Below are 17588 nucleotides of genomic sequence, written 5' to 3' on the forward strand. Positions count from 1 at the left end.
ATTTTGCCATATCATCTATAAAACCTTTTTTGCTAAGTTTGCTGAATTGTCAAATATATGGGTATGTATCTGTAATGGAATTAACTTTTCTTATCTCTTATTCTCATGTGCAATTTATTTGCTTACCTTCTGCTTTATGTTCCTCCTCCTACACATATTGCATTATTTTAAAATAATTTCATTTTCACATTTTGTTCATCATTTGCCAGACTCACTTCAGTATGTCCATGTCTGTCTTGTAATGGGAAGCCCAGCACTGGAGCAGCACTCCAGATAAATCTCACATCCCAGAGCAGATGGAATCATGTCCCTCAACATGCTGGCAATACAGGTTGTAAAAGGCCCAGGAGACCCCTAAACGCCTTCGTTGCAAGGGCACTTTTCTGGCTTATGTTCACTTTGCTGCACTTTCAAAAAATAACTTGGTTCTTTTACAGCAAAGCTGATTTTTACCCAGCCTGTACTGTTGTCTAGGGTTATTCATCTCCTCAAGAAAAAGTATCTAAGGATGACTTGTTAACATGACTAGCCCTACTGAAATTAACAGAACTCATTATATTAATCTAGAAAGGAAATAAATGGTCATAATATATGTCAAATGTAAATAGTTTGGGAAAGATCATTATATTAAATATTCATCTTAAAGTGGCAGAAGCATGATAATAATAATAATAAACAAAATGTTAATACATAATATTTTTAATATCTTTTGTTTATTTACAAAGTTTGCATTATTTCCTACACATGTAAAACTTAGCAAATAGACAGTGCTGAACTCAGTGCTTCTTGCTTGCTTTATTTAACAGCTATGAGTATCATTATCATATCCTGAAGACAGACTAATAACATTTAGTAGATTGAATATTACTTTAAATGTTTAAATTATTGATCAGGTTGTTATATTTGATGTAAGGCTAAGACTTTCTAACATACTTGATACACACTTAAAAAGGTAGCTGTATTTCCACAGTTTACCTCTACATAATTTAATTAATTATTTGTTCTATTAAGCTGTCTCAGAGGGTGATAGGAAACACCAAGTACTTATAATGACCTTGTTTTAGCTTCTTTCAGCTTCTTTCTTATAGAAAAAACTAAAAGAATGTTGCCAGTTTTTGACAGCATACCATGATGTGTGGTTTCATGAACATTCTCTGGATGTATTTCAAGGGGTTAGATGATCAAGATGTTTACACACACAGGAAAGGTAAGAAGATTAAGGCTAACGAAGAGCAAAAGGGAGCATAGTGCTCTCTTGTCTTGTGTTCTCATCTTCTTATTTCTACATGTTGTCTCCTAGATTGCTTCTATATTATAATTTCAGAAAGATTTTTTTTTCTGTTTTGTATCAATACAGAATATATTAAATTATCTGATTCATAATTTATGATATAAAAAACCAAAAATTAATATTTTGTTTCCCATCTGCAGCCTAGTTCCTTAAAGACAGTGAACTTGTTTTTAGAGTTCAAAGTTTATCTTATCCTGTGACACTTATTATATATATTATTATTAATAATAGCAATAATATTTTTCCAATATAACAAAGTAAAAGTCATCTTACTTCAATAGGTCCCATAGAGATGTCTATATCTGATCTCTTTTCTTGAATGGCAGATAAAGCTTCCATTGCTAATCTGACATCATCTAAGTCAATCAGAGGTCGAGCCAATTTGTTTAGATAATTATTTATAAACGACATCATGTCTAGCAATTTTGCTTTATATTCCTCATTTAAATAGCAACAGAGGACCATCTTCCAGGAATTTGCTTCAATTGTTAAAGATTTTTTCAGTGGTCCTGATTTTAAGAAACAATAAAATAAAAAAAAAAACCTCAATTCATATCTTAAATTTTTCTTTAAAATCACATATAGTTCTTTACCAGCAATTAGATAACAGCAGACAAGCAATTCCATTACATAATTTTAAAATTTTCAAAACAATTTCAACTATAATTAAATATATTTCTGTTGTTTTATTGGGTATTATGGGATCTGTAAAACATATTGGTAAGCTTACCTAGTAGAGCACATAGAGAAGATGAAAAAAGAACAAAATGTCTACTTATTAATATGGATTTTCAAAGAATATCTTTGATATACATTAATGAAATTTATTAAGATCAGTGGTATTTAAATGCTTTATACCCACTAAGGAAATGGCATCTTGGGATTTCAAAATTTGTGCTTGGAACAGTTCACAGCTAAAACTGTAAGGTGACACATCATGTTATATGCATTTAATATATAATCACAAACCAACACTGAAGAGACAGAAGAGTAAAGAATTCAAATTTATTTTCAGAAAAAAATTAAGTTTCTATTAGGCAGCATTTTGTACTCTAGTAAAAGAAAGCAAAATATACTAACAGCATAAAACAGCTCACAAAACAAATTTTGCAGCAGATATAGATTCTCCTTTAATAATGTGTCTATTAACATTAAAGAGATGATTCATGAAGTCCAGGGATAATTCAAGAAAATTAACACACCCTTCCAGAAGTTAAAATCTGTAAATCTCAATAAATCAGTTCCCAAACCTAAACTGAGTCCAAGAAACTACCCACTGTCCCACATCATAAAAGACATGTAACATCTTTGTTCTGTAACCTATAGGACTCGGGTGCCTTTGATGCAGTGGTCACAGGTGACCATCAACAAAATCCATATTCTTTTGGATACACTCTTTCTTACTACTCTTGGTCACACAATAATAAACAGAGTTTTCCAGAGTGGTGTCATTAAGAAGAAACTGCATCCAGGAACTGGATGAGAATGTGTAATCAGCAGTCTGACATTTTTGATTGTTCACTGAAATTAATAGGTTTGACAGACCACCAAAATCCTGAAATTAACTCCAGTTTTCAAAGCAGCTATTTTCTGCTTCTCTGATGTGCAAGAAAGACAAATTTTACAGATTATTCTTAATTTAATCAAACTAATCTGTCAGAAGAAGAGGGTTGCTCATTAGAAATACAGCCACACTGATATTTGCAGTAGGACACATTTTCTAGTTGTCACTAGATACCAATCAGATAGTTGGTCCAGAGAAGATGTGTTAGCTTTGTAATAACCTGTGAGGAGAAAGGGATAAATGCCATTGGAATCCTTAGCACAATAAGCTGTGGCACAAATGCCACAGAATAACCAGCTTAATTCAGAACATAATGTTCTGAGAGGCAAGATATTAAACATGGGAATGACTGAGTAGCCATGTCTCCTCCTGAAACAAACACTGAGAGTGAAAAACGCATAAATGGTGTTAAGTGCTGGTCTTTCACCAGAACCAAGGAAGGTGCTTTATGCTTCCAGTGCTATTTATAATCTTTGGCTGACCTGATGTCAGGCAGGAGTACCAAGGATGATAAAATCAGTGTCAATACATATTCATTAACTCTTTGGAAAGACTCCAAAACTTCACATTCATGACAGAACTTAGTGTCCACACTTATAAGCGGAGAAGACAAAGGGAATGGAGGATTTTTTAATGACAGATATCATAGAAGGATCTGAGTGAGCCCTGGCTGACAGTTGGTGAGGTCTCTTCAGTGATTTGTATTAATATTGGAATATATATAGATTTACTTCAATATATATATTCATATTTACAAGAATAAACCTGCCACTCATAGTATCCTTCTGGACAAAGCACACAGCTGGATAAACACATCATGTGATGGGTGAGCAGCTGGCTCACAAGCTGGACACAAAGAGTTGTAATGAATGAGGTAACATCAGACTGGGGACCAGGGGTTCCACGAGAGAGGGTTCCACATCTATTTTAGACCTTATACTCTTCAACACTTTCATAAATGACTTGGACATAGAACTGGAAGGAATACTAAGGAAGTTCACAGACTAGGTGGAGCTGTTGACTGTTGAAGTCAGAGGCCCTGCAGAGAGACCTCAACAAATCAGAGGGCTGGGCAATCACCAACCACGTGTAGTTCAACAAGGGAAGTGCTGGATTCTGCACCCGGAATGGGGAAACCCTGGATGTAGGGACAGACTGGGGAATGAGATGCTGGAAAGCAGTGGCACAGAAAGGAATGTGGGGCTCCTGGTTGATAGCAAGCTGAACATGAATCAGCAGTGCCCTGGCAGCCAGGACGGTCTGAGCATGTCCTGAGAGCATCAGGCACAGCATCAACAGCCATGCAAGGGAGGGGATTGTCCTGCTCTGCTCTGCACTGGGGCAGCCTCACCTTGAGTCCTGTGTGCAGTTTTGATCACCACAAAATAAGAAAGATACTAAACTATTAGGGAGCATTGAAAGGAGGGCAATGAAGATGAAGGGCCTTGAGAGGAAGCCATATGAAGGGTGGCTGAGGTCACTTGGTCTCTTCTTCAGCCTGGAGAAGGGGAAATAGAGGGGAGACCTCATTGCAGTTACACCTTCCTCATGAGGGGAAAGGAGGAACAAGCACTGATATCCTCTTTGTAGTAACTAGTGACACAGAGGAATGGCCTGAAGTTGCATCAGGGGAGGTTTAGGTTGGATACTAGAAAAACGTACTTTCCTTCATCCAGAGGGTGGTTGGGCACTGGAACGGGGCTCCCCAAGGAAGTGGTCACGGGACCAGCCTGACAGAGTTCAAGAAATGTTTGGACAATGCTCTCAGGCACATGGTGTCATTCTTGGGGATGATGCTATGCAGGGCCAGGAGTTGAGCTCAATGATCCTTTGGGTCACTTTAAACTATGCATCGTCTGTGACTGTCTCACTATTTTACTCATTATCTTATTGTACATACTAAGATAAGAAAATGTCATACCTGTGTGCAATTCAATTGGACCAAGAAGAATAATGGGTTTTAAATTTTTCATCTCTTGCTCAAATGTATCGTAGTGAATTATTTCTTCTTTAATTTCAGACAGGGAGGGACCAGTAGCAAAAAATTCCTGTGTGTAGTTTAAAATGTCAATCAACAAATGTTCTTTTCCATAATTTTGGTAAAACATTTTGTAACTGTAATTCAGTAATTACTGAAAATATACCATTCATATACTTGTTTTTAGCCTTCTGTAGCCTAGCTAGCATCATAAAATTAATGTTTATGAATTTCTCTGTCACTAGCACTCAACCTTATCGGGAAATTGCAACCAAATTCAACAGAGAAACATAACCAAGACATATTAAGGACCTACTTGTTTTGTGAAAAAAGGTGATGAAACAGAGATCAAAAACGTGCCCCCACATACAGAAAGACTACCTTATAAGCCAAATTATGTGGGAAACAATAATAATAAAACATATTTTCTAATTAGTTCTCTGAGCAGAACTCAAGGGTAGAAACATTTTGTGATTCTGAAAAGCTGCAATTCAGCAATGTTACTTAAGACCTCTATTGATTATGCTTACACTGCATGGGCAAATAATAAATGCTGAAAGCTTTATCCCACTTCTACTCTTCTGACCAAGAGTACCCAGACAGGCAGTGGAAGGGTTAGTGTCCTAGAGTGATGTTATGGTGTTTGTATCTCCAATCGTGTGTTCTGTTTATGTTTGATATTATGTTCTGTGCTTTCAGAACTGACTCTGAAAGTGAAGGTTTGTTTTGCCTTGTTATCAGCCAGTTCACCTCCCCCCATCGTCTGCTGTCTAGAAAAGGCTAGTGCTGGCTTGGCTTGCTTTTGCTTGCTAGTTTGCTTCTGCTTTTGCCTTTGTTTCCTAGTTAGTTTAGCTAAGCAGTCCAACTCTTTCTCTGGACTGTTTCTTTTCCTTTCCTATTCCTGAATACCATCCAACCTGCTCTGGACTGGGACCTGGAAACACCGAGGAACACCCAGAGCCTGCATTTCGTGATCTGCAGCAGCCATCCCCAGTGAAGGAGAGCAATCCCCAGCGTCCAGACTTGGGTGACCACTCCCAGGAAAGACTTTCTGGACTTGTTCATCTCTTCAGAGTGGTGAAAGAGTTTTGTTGTCATCTGGTGTTGTTAATTTTTTTTTTTTTTTTTTTTTTTTGGGTGCTGGGGAGTGCTTTGTTTGTTAAATAAACAGGTTCTTTTCCACTCCTCTCAGAGAAAATTTTTTCCCGAACCAGGTGGGTGGGGAAGGGCCGTGGGGGTTTGTTTTCTGGGGACCCCTTCCAGAGGGTTTTCCCCAAATTTGCCCTAAACTAGGACAGTTAGCATAGTGGAAAAGGAAAAAATGTAGAAATTAAACGTGTGTATGAAATTTAACTGCCTCATTATTGAAGCTTTCATTGTAGCAGTACCCAATTCCTCAGCAGTAACTAGATCAAGCTAGTAACATTAATTACATTAGACTTAAAATGTTAATTAGGCTAACAGAAAATTTTCAACCCTGCTGAAATTGGTGGGATTTTAACCCACATAAACTCATCTTGAATTCTACCATTTCATGGTCACTGCAGCATAAAACTGCCCTTGAGCTTCACCTTCCCCACCCCCAGCTCCTCCTTGTTGGTGAGAACAAGGTAGAGTATGGCACCTCTTCTCATTGGCTCTTCAATTATTTGGTCAAAGAAATATCATCAATGGAACTATCATTCCAGGAACCTTCTGGATTGCTTATGCCCTCCTGTATTGCTCCTCCAGCTGATATCAGAATAGTTGAAGTCCCCTATGAGAATCAGGGTTTGTGAGTGCAAGGATGCTCATGTCTGTCTACAGAAAGTCTCATCTGCCTGGACTTCCTGGTCAGGCAGCCTGCAGCAGATCCCCACTGTAACCTGTCCCTGCCCTCCTTCTAATCCTGACCTGGTCTTCCCTGCTTAGTCTTCCTAAAGAGCCTGTGTCCCTCCATTCCAACACTCCACTCATGGGTGGGATCCCACCATATCCCTGTGATACCAGTAGCTTTGCAGGCATGTGCATGTCTCTAACTCTTGTTAATTCCCTGTGCTACCTGTGTTTGCACAGATACATGCCTCATATCAAACTGGATTGGTTTTTTGTGGCCAAAAATCCAGAGTTACACAAGCAAAATAAAGCAATTACCAGATTTTCAGTATCTAGAATGGCATAGAAGCAGGAAAAGGCAAACCATAATGCAAAAATTTACTTTAGGCAGAAATAAAATGGTGTTACTTCTCCTGTAAGAACAGGGAGGAACAAGGAACCTGCTAATCTGTATTAGCAGATACAGTACAATTCCTACAGAAAGATAAAAATTTCAGCTGTAAATGTGTTTTCTGCATCTTTTTTTTCCCCCTTGATTTTTCCCAGTGTTTTCTGATTTCAAAAGATAGGATAAATGAAGAATAGCCCTGTAAGTGATAATCATTAAACTGACCTGAAATTTGGTATCTTTATCTTCTGTCCACAACACCTTATATTTATCAAACTCTTGCAGAACTTCACTAACTCCTTCTTTTAGAGAATTCCCAGCAGAAGAAAGAATCACAATTATTTTAGTAATAGCTTCATTTTCTGCAACACCCGCATAAAAATTTTTCAGCTTTCTGATAACTTCATCACCTCCTTCTGCAAAATAAAATTATATATAAATCAATGAACTCTTGACAATCTGATTAGAATTCTCTTCTAAATCTATGCATACCAAAGTCAGCAATGATGGTCTTCAAACATCTGTCACATGGCTTAATGTGAAGTACCAGCTGCTAGCTCATGCCAGGCACTATATAGCTAGAGCAAATTCAGTTTAAACTGAACATTTTCAAATGGAAAGAAAATAGTCTTCTTCATTCACAAATTTCATTTTCCCCATTTTAATTTAATTGTAAGCAGAACATCAAAGGCCCCAAACATTACACATTATTTAATAATTTTTTACAATTCTAAAAATTAAATTTTTAAATTGTATATACTGCTTAAAACAGTGTAAAATTCTTGAACTCTTTGACGAATTGCTGAGACAATCAGGGTCAATATAGAAAATTATATTATTCAAATCTGATGAGCTACTTCTGTCATAACAATTCCTGAGCATTTTGAAGCAGATTTCGGTGAAAGAAGAAATAAAATCCACCCTTCCCACAGCATACATTGTTTAATGAGGGGAATTTGAGGCAGCTCCAAGTTCTTTTACTCTGAAGGCCTTTTCTGGGGTCTTCTTACTGGAAACAGCTCAGATTCATCCATCCTTACCCATGTACTCCACAATCTCATTGCTGCAATATTAACATTTGCCCCCAGGTGTTGCTGGCATCTAGTTAAAGGTGATGAAAATGGTAATTTGTTGATGCTGTATTTTGACACAGCAGAGGAAAAGACTGAGTGTCCGATGAGGATTAGTTCCTGCCACCCTGCTTGAAGCCCATTAAAAGAGGTGAGAATCATTCAAGACTTGTCAGTAAAAGAATAAAGTAACAGCTCTGGATTGTCAGAAAGAAAAGTTTTCCAAGATGTTAGAAACTTTTCCAAGGAATGATAAAGATATAACTAGATTGCATATCACTGAGTCAAATAGCTAAGAAAACCCGATGGTAAAAATGTATTTAGGCTTTTATGATGGCTTGCAAAATGTATGGAGAGACACTTGGAAATAATACTAAGAAATAAAGTATTTGACTAAAATGGATGTAGGTCTGTCTCCAGTTAAATATTTTTTGTTCACATGAAAAAACATCTGAGGTGTTTTTAATCCAATCTAGGAATACATCCAACAATTGAAATCTTTCCTGAAACCTGGCTCTTGCTGTATCTCAATATTTCAATGAGATTTAGTATAAAAGCATGGTTTATGGTTTCATCTATATCATTATGGCTACATTCCACAATAAGGAGGTAAAAAGATTGACAAACACCTTAATTTGCCTTAAGTTAAATAAAATATTCAGAATCTAGGAATTTTTCAAAGTTTTTTCTTATTGTTTTTTGGAGTTGTAATAGCCTGAAAAGCTATTTCTGAAAAATACAGGTACTTAAATCAAAATAAACCCCCAAAATTAATGTAAAATAATCTACAGTAGGCTTCTCTGATAAAAAGTGAGCTTATTCACAAATATTTATATATGGCATAGTTAAAGCAAAAAGTAAAATAAAAAGTAAAACAACACCTAAACAAACCACTTACTTTCCCCTTTTTTGGCTTTTTTTTCTTGTGATCCAAAGCCTGCAGAAGCTGCTTGCTGTGTGCCTGGCTCTGTTTTTAAAATAGATTTTTGCAAATGCCTCTGTCCCCACTGAGCGACTCCTCGATTTACTTCCAGTGTTAAATGAATAATGCGATTGATGGCATTCTGTATATCATCTAAACTGGGAACAATTACCTATTTAAAACAGTTGAAAAATTTTTGTAATAAATGCAACTGATTGTCATTTTTGAGACCTCAGTATTACTCCACTCATAGTGAATTGCAGAGTTTAGCCCAGAAGAGAAACTGGAAAGTATAACTTTAGCAGGCTGGCTCAGAATTGCTTCTAAAGAGATGAAACATACTGTAGTGACCTACCATCTAATTATGCACTCATACTGTGGGTGAAATGGCAACCAAGTATAAAAACACAAAGATTTACTGGCATTTTTTACAGCTATTTTAAAAACTCCTACAACATGTTAAGCATCATTTTTATAATGACTTTTATATAATGTGTGGGAATACATCACAAGCCTTGTGTTTTACACTCTAGAACCACAAAGCATTAGAAATTGAATGCTATGGTGCAACCACCACTTCCTACCCTTCTTGGGCCTGATGTATGATCAGCCACATACATAAAAGCAAGGCTCTTGCAAACTCTTATTAGCATTAGCAAAGTGGTATTTTTACCCAGAATTACTTGATTACTGCCCTGGATCAGCCAAGCATTTGAGGACTGGAAAGAGAGATGTACTTCCTTTGCAGTGGGTAGAGCTTGGTGCATTATGCTTCTACAAATATCAACAAGGTAAACATTTTACACTTTGACAGAACTTATATATCATGTGTACACACACACACACACACTGTGAATGAATAACAGAATGGTGATATGAACACCAGTTCAATGTCAAAGGAATATCACCTCTTTTTCATTGTAATTTCAATATAAACCCATTCATCTTTATAAGACATTTGAGAAATTTTGTAGCCTTCTCTCATAAAATAAAAAAAACATATATTGCTGACACATAGTTATCTTACTCTGCAAAAGGAAAACAATCTAATGCTTTACTTCTTTGCAATCAAGCTGCCTTTTTTCCTCTGTACATAGAAATCCGCAGCTCCTTTTTCTGCTTTTGAATCTTCTATTTTGTTCAGTGCTCCTCATTTTAGTCATCTAACTTCTCATTTAGGTGACTAAAGCCAAACTGAGCGAAGATAATGCTTATTATTGAAATTAACAAAAGGATTTAGATTACACAAGTAGGAGTTTAATAATACTAACAATAACAATAAAGCAAGATGAAGATGTTGCAGTGATGCAAATACTAGATGTGAAGAGAACTGTAATCATTCTGCAAAGAACATGGATTGCAATGTAATTGTTAAACCACAGAAGGTTAAATAGCAAGGTTCTGCAAGCACCACTAAGACAGAGGACAGAGCACTGGGACTGCAAGCACATTTCATCAGTGCTCTCAGCACACAGAAAGATGTGAGCAGGTGCTCTCCTTTGGAGCAGATGCTGGTTCAGTGGAAGCGTGTCCACACCCCACACTTGGGCAAATGCAGAGATAACTCTAAGAGAAGTGTATCTTACCATATATATATATAACATAAAACTTACCAGACTGGGACTATCAAGGTGTACTTCTGCTTTTAAAAAAGGAGTGATGTCCTCAGATTTGCTGAAAAATGATTTTGACATGTATCATAAACACCTCACCACAAAACCTCCTCAGTTTATCTGAGAAATATAATTTTGAGCTACATTCTCCGACCAAACTCATATGGAGAATTTCACATGAAATTATGTATTATTTCCAAAACTTAGAGAAGTTTCTTGCTTAAAGGATAAAGAAAATAGCTAGAGCTCCACCATTCTGACCAAGGTTAGTTTGGATCCAGCCATCGCTTTCAGAATTTTTTATTCAGAGTATTTTCTGGTTCTGGATTTTAATCTCTCAGATTCAGAATGATGGAACTCTGCCAGTGCTTTGAATAGGGCATAAGAAAGTCTCATTGATCACTACACGCAACAAGCTATTAAGAGCAAAAGTTGCTTCATTACGTTTTAGGTTAGGGTTCAACAGAACGGGAAAAAAGTTTCAAAGATGACAAGCTAGTGCAAAATAACAAAAACCATGATGTTAACCTATTCAAAACTGAAATTAAAATTGAAAACATGGAAAAAAGTAAAATTTTAAATGGTGTGGTATAATATAGTGACCAAATAAGGGAAGACTCAAGAATATGATAGAGTAGACAAATATGAAGGAAACAACCAAAAAAATTCCTATTGACTTTGGTAAGGATTTCAATACATTTTTAATGAAAAATGTCCGTAGAAAATGAAAAAAGTAATGCAGACTTTAACAAACATTAATGACAAAACATCATAAACTTCACTTTCTTGAAATAAATTATCTTATAGAATTCCAAGTAGGCTTTTCAATATACAATATATTATACTGAAACAATTCTGTCTCTGAACTGTATGCCTGTCTGAGCAGAGAAGAATCTATAGAAACCATACTGAATATAGGAGACTGATTTTGTATGGATGTTGCCATTATCATGAAGAATTAATAAAGAGTGTATACTATTGATGGAATCCTTCATTTTCCACTTACATTGGAACACTCATTCTTCTTTTAATACGATCCAAAGACAGCCGGGTTGCTTTCTGAAGGCTGATTAGCAGCCGGCGACTGAAATAGGCAATTAAGTCTTTACAGTTCTGCAATAAATAAACCATACATTATTTAGCATTGTGTTCACATAGGAACATGAAAATTATTGCAAAAACTTTGTAAGTCAAACCTAATAGATTTTGTCAGAAGGAATTTATGCTGCGAGCTACATGAAAAACATGAAGTGAAAAGCTGGAGGGTTGTAAGTAAGTAAATAAGTAAAAGCTGCATGGAAAAGAGAATACAGTATGGGAAAAAATAACTTGTCTTGTACAGATACAGAATACTGAAATCTGTTTGAAATACACTCCTTAAGAAAAACTTATTAAGAAAAGAATAAAAAAAAAACCAAGTCTCAAACCTAAACCAAGAATATTGGTACACATGTACCCATTTTTGAAAAAGAGACAAATACAGTAAAATGCAACGAGATTAAGAATCTGAAAATACCACAACATGAAATTATCACTATTAAAAAACATTGTAGAATTATTGCATTTGTAATTGTAAGTTTGAAAGTTCTTGTTCTTCTACTTTCCTTCTCTGCTGAACATGAAGAAATTGCATTGTTCATGAAAAAAGTACAAAGATAATCTTTGTTGATGAAGTTGGAAGAGAAAGATAGAAAGGATGAAAGATCCTGTCTACCCAAGAAAAAAAGTCTGTGTTATGGCTTAGGCACATTGTCCCCAATTTTTACACTTACCACTTGTGTCAAGAATTTGTCTAATAAAGGTGATAACTGGAATATGAAATATACTAGTGAAAACTAAAATCCATCTTAAATGCCCTTTTTAAGTAAGCTATTTCATCATTTGTACACTACATTTGATACTGTCCATGTGATGTCTTTCTGTAACATAGATATGCAGCTACCAAAACCCAAGATACTGTTCACTAATCCAATTGGCCAAAAAATAATTTCCTTCTTTTCACAAAATACCTTTTTAAACCCTTCTTCTTTATCATTGCCCTTGCTATCTTCACTTTGAGATCCTTCATCAGGAGTTTCTTCTTTCTCCTTTTCTTTACCTTCAAATGCTATACGTTTTTCTTTTCCTGTAAATTAAAAAACAAAAGTAATTGCATATATATTCTGCTTTAAAGCATGTGGTCCACTCACTAGAGGCAAAACAATATTGACTTTTATTTTAGTAATACCTGGATCACCGAAAATTGGTTTTATTTCATAACACTTTTTCACACCAGGAATGTGTTTTAGAGTCCAGCCTATAAGCCTTAGCTTAACAAACACAGTGCACTACCAAGCTGTTACTAAAGATGGATAGGTAGACATGAACATATCAGTGAAAATGGCCAAAAAATCAGAATAAACATAAACAATTTAACAAAAGACAGAAAAGTATTTTTGTGTCATCTTTTACTGTTTGCATCCTATTGAACCACAAGGAGTATTGGCCCTGCCTATGCCTCTATAGCTGGAGAAACCTGAACCCAGAAGGAAAAAATCCCGTGAAAGTAAAGAGCTCCATTACTGATTAAGCATAAAAATAAATTTTTCCTTAAAAGATTTTTTTTCCTCCAAATATAAACTATTTCTCTTGTAACAATATGGGATCTTCTAAAACCTTTGTAAGACACCCCAAAGAAATGGAAACCAGCCTAGTAGGAAGTAAGAAGTGCCAGCAGTTGACTATACTAATTTAAACTAACCAGCCAGCAAAGCACATAATTCTGCTGTGGCAAGAAAGTTAAAAACAGACGGACAGTACCAAATAGCTAACAGATCTGAGAAGAGAGGAATACTGGATTTCACTACCTTGTAGTTCTGAGGGCTTAAGAGATGGAAATTCATAATTCTTTTCAAATAGATCTATTAGATCTTGAACAGCATCTTCAATGTGCATGCTTTTGATGTTCAGTAACTCAGAACATTCTTTAGTATAATCCTGTTAAATAAAAATATCAATGCATTGTCTTAGTATCACTGATTATTATACTGCTGTTTCTCTTCATGGAGATTCAAAACATTTCCCTGAATATAGTATTAATCAGACCAAAACTATTTCAATGAAACATATATATTTATTAAAATATACTTGCATATTTATAAAATCTTCTGTTATATTATCACTATATTTTTAATGCCTAAAAAGCCCACTACATTTTAATGCCTAAAAAGTACCATTACATTTTCAAAATGTAATGCTACTTTCAGGTGCTCAAAAAAAATCCTGAATACTGAAGAGAGATGACACTCTGAATCTGAAATTACCCAAATACTGTTTCAACTGTCCTTGATGAATTTATTTACTTGCACTGATTTTATAATTAATACATTTTTAGCTTATTTGTAATAAGAAAAATTTCAGATTTTCAAATATACTTGTTGGAAAGTATTTTTCCCCTTCTCCTTAAAAACAACAATTTGGAAAAAATACGGGGAAGAAAGGCTATATATCTCTGAGGTCCTTCATACATAAAAAAATCTCTTCTAAGTACAAAGTACTTAAATAAGATTATCTACAAAATACTACAGCTAAAGTATCTCAAATACCAAAGAACTAATGTATCTTCATATAAAATATTTTAACCAAAATAACTTAATTACAAATAAAGTTTGGTATTTCCACATAGAGATTTTTTTAGTTTTGTTTTCATTTACTAAGGCATTTTTTTCTAACATGCCCTAGAATTCAAGTTGAAAGATGTAAAGTGGCACACACCTCATTGTCTGTTAACAGATCCTCTATTTTGGTAGGACCGTCTACTGGTAAGCTAACTAAAGAAGTACTTGATATTTCTTTTAATATTGAACCAATCCTCACGTCACTTATAATAGTAACCTAAAAAGAGAAAACCATATTAATACCATGCACTTATCTTTAAAGCATAATGTATTCCATTTTAGAGAGCTCTAACAGGTAAAAAATGTATTACAGAAAAATAAACGCAAGAATGTTACAGAGTAGAAAATTCTCCAAGTGAATAATAACAAGAGTTATACTAACTTAAGGGTTATTTACAATGACTAGACAGACTCCCAAAGAATCCTGGTTGCTTTAACTATAGTTTTAGGCAGACAGGCAGTAACAAAAAGTCACACACTAGATCATTCCTGTCATGCAAGGTACACTGCTTCTAGATTAAATAAAACAGAGTAATAGAGTAAGCTACACCAATATAATTGAATTCTTATTCATTATCATACTGACCACATGTCTAGCAGCAAGGCAAGAGCGGGGTCTACTGTAAATTATTTATGGGTTAATCTTCAGTCCTTCTCCTTTTAGTCAACACAGTTTTTGCTGGGCTTTTGATTCTAAATTGCAGCATTATTAGCATACAGTCAACTACACTGAATTGGTTTTCACCATGGTAGAACCCAAGTAAAAGTGACTTCTGTCCATCTTTTAATCCTTTATCTGACATAGTCTGCACCTGTGATAGTCCACCTTGTTTTTCACACTATACCTCATGCTTCAATTTCACATCACTTTTTTCCTATTTGACAATAACACCCCATTCACAGAAATCAAGAGTCTAACCAAGGTTAATTTTTTTAAATTGATATGAGAGGGAGAAGTTAAAAAATGCATACAACCTAAATATTTAAGGAAAATAGTGGTTTTAAGCAAAAATATGGTTATTTTAGATATACTCAGGCTTACAAAACTGTTCATTTCTGACAACAAAGACAACCTTTTTCCAGCTTTGGGTTTCAGTGGCAAACAGAGCACTAATCATAATTATGATTTTCTGCCATACATAAAAAGAACTAGATACACTGACCAGTGACTAGCAATCTCCGACCAAAGAAGACACAATTTACAATATTCATAGAAGAGATAATAGTCACACAGTTAAATCACCAAGCCAAAAGGGAATCTGATTGTCAAGCTAAAGTCTTGAGAAAAAAAAAGCTAATAATGATCCTCAAGCATGTTAAATCATAGAATCATAGTATACCAAGTTGAAAGAGGACTTCAAGGATCATCTGGTCCAATCTTTCTTGGCAAAAGCACAGCCTACACAAAATGGCCCAGCACCCTATCCAGCTGAGTCTCAAAATTGTCTGACACTGGGGAATCCACCACTTCCAGTAGGAGATTATTTCAGCCAGTAGGAGATTATTTCAGTCGCTCACTGCTCTCATTGCAAAAAAATTTTCTTCTTGTGTCAAATTGGAAACTCTCCATGACTAACTTATACCCATTACTCCCCATCTTTTCCATGTAAATTGTTGTGAAAAGGGAGTCTCCATCTTCTTTGCTGCCAATCTTCAAATATTACACATGATGATAACGTCTCCCATAAGCCTTCCTCACTCAAGGTTGAAAAAAACAATTTCTCTCAATCTTTCCTCATTTGTCAGGCTTCCCAGTCCCTTGATCATTTTGGCCCTTCCCTGAATCCTCTCCAAATGTCTTCTGTATAGCAGGGACCAAAACTGAATACAGTTACAGGTTTGGCCTCACCAGCACTGAGTAGGGGAAGATGGTGATTTGTTATCACTGCTGGTTAAATGCAACCCAACATTCTGCTGACTTTCTTTGCTGGAGCAGCACACTGTTCACTCACACTGAACTTGTTATCTACAAGGATGCCCAGAGCAGGTAGATCTCAGCCTATGCTGCACTCCTGGATTATGTCTGCCCAGTTGCAAGATCTTCTATTTGTCCTTGTTGAATTTTGTAAGGTTCTTTCTAGTCCACTCTTTGTGGCTATTCAGGTCTTCCTGTTGGGTTGTACTCCACTTTCCCATTTAGCTTGGTGACATCGGCAAACTTTGTCAGGGTACACTTCATCCCATCATCTAGATTACTCATGTAGATATTAAATATGGAATCAAATGAATTCAGAAATTATGTGACAAATACCAGGAGAGTAAAAGAGCACAGAGCACCATGCAGAGAACTGTGAGGAAAAAGCATATTCTCCTTCATTATTTTATGGGCTGCACAAAAGAGGACACAGTTTCACAACATGCCTGCTATGGATTGAGTTAATGCTCCAAAGTTCTCCACTCAACAGTTTTTATATGGAAGTATCTTTAATGCAGCTGCAGTCATGGACAAGCACTCAAAACCAGGCATTGACTCTGAAAATCAGAGTGAAAGCCCCAGAATCTGAAGACAAGTAGTGGAAATAGATTCTATTTTAAGGACAGAAGGAAAAATCAAATATATGATGGCAATAATAGGAGAGAATAATTGAGTATATCCCTACTCCAAGAAAATGAACCTATTTTAAAAGCAATAAAATTTGTATGTATGGTACAAGAATAAGTACAGATTATGTTTGAATATGAAAAATAACATCCTAGAAATAATTTCTGTAAGGTATTGGTTTTATTTATATAGTGAGCAAATGCTTACCCTTCTCAAAAGCTGTCTATATACATGCAGAACTTGATCAGCCTCTTGAAAGAAAGTTTCCAGTGTGACAGATGACCAAGTCAACATGGTAAGTCCTTGCCTCAACACACCTTCCATCTAAGCATAAAGACATAATGTAATAGATTAAAAAGAAAACCACCACCACCACCACCACCAACAACAACAAAAAAACCAAACAAAAACAAAACAAAAAAACCCCAAACAAACAAAAGAACAAAATAATTAAAACAAGTTCTATTACCATTATATTCACTAACGTAGCTTATAAAACAGAGTGGTGTGCAAGGGAGGTTACAAGTTTCCAACAAAAAAGGTCAAAGAAATTTATGCAATAGAAAGAAAGGGGAGGGTAGTGCTTACTACAGCCTCAGGTTTTTCATTTCTCACACTTCTGTCCACCTTTGTAGTTACACAAACTTACACAAACTCTGCAACCTTCTGGTGTGACTACTTACAACCAAAATGGGGAAAGTTACTTAGAACATTCAAATACGTACACTTGTTAATGTCTGGCAAAACAA

The 17588-nt window shown here is 35.5% G+C and overlaps 1 protein-coding gene across 1 annotated transcript in view; it reads right to left on the minus strand.

The window, feature by feature from the left end:
• Positions 1-17588, minus strand: part of DNAH8 (dynein axonemal heavy chain 8) — a 118508-nt gene that overhangs the window by 78266 nt on the left and 22654 nt on the right. Inside the window, exons 20-29 of the mRNA XM_077781753.1 lie at positions 17047-17163; positions 14395-14514; positions 13488-13617; positions 12651-12760; positions 11648-11754; positions 10642-10702; positions 9005-9200; positions 7262-7452; positions 4777-4903; positions 1565-1800 (exon numbers count right to left, since the gene is read on the minus strand). Coding sequence (XP_077637879.1) covers positions 1565-1800; positions 4777-4903; positions 7262-7452; positions 9005-9200; positions 10642-10702; positions 11648-11754; positions 12651-12760; positions 13488-13617; positions 14395-14514; positions 17047-17163 — 1395 coding nt within the window. The remainder of the gene's footprint in view (positions 1-1564; positions 1801-4776; positions 4904-7261; positions 7453-9004; positions 9201-10641; positions 10703-11647; positions 11755-12650; positions 12761-13487; positions 13618-14394; positions 14515-17046; positions 17164-17588) is intronic.

The sequence above is a fragment of the Lonchura striata genome, chromosome 3, assembly GCF_046129695.1.
Source record: "Lonchura striata isolate bLonStr1 chromosome 3, bLonStr1.mat, whole genome shotgun sequence".
Lineage (NCBI taxonomy): Eukaryota > Metazoa > Chordata > Aves > Passeriformes > Estrildidae > Lonchura > Lonchura striata.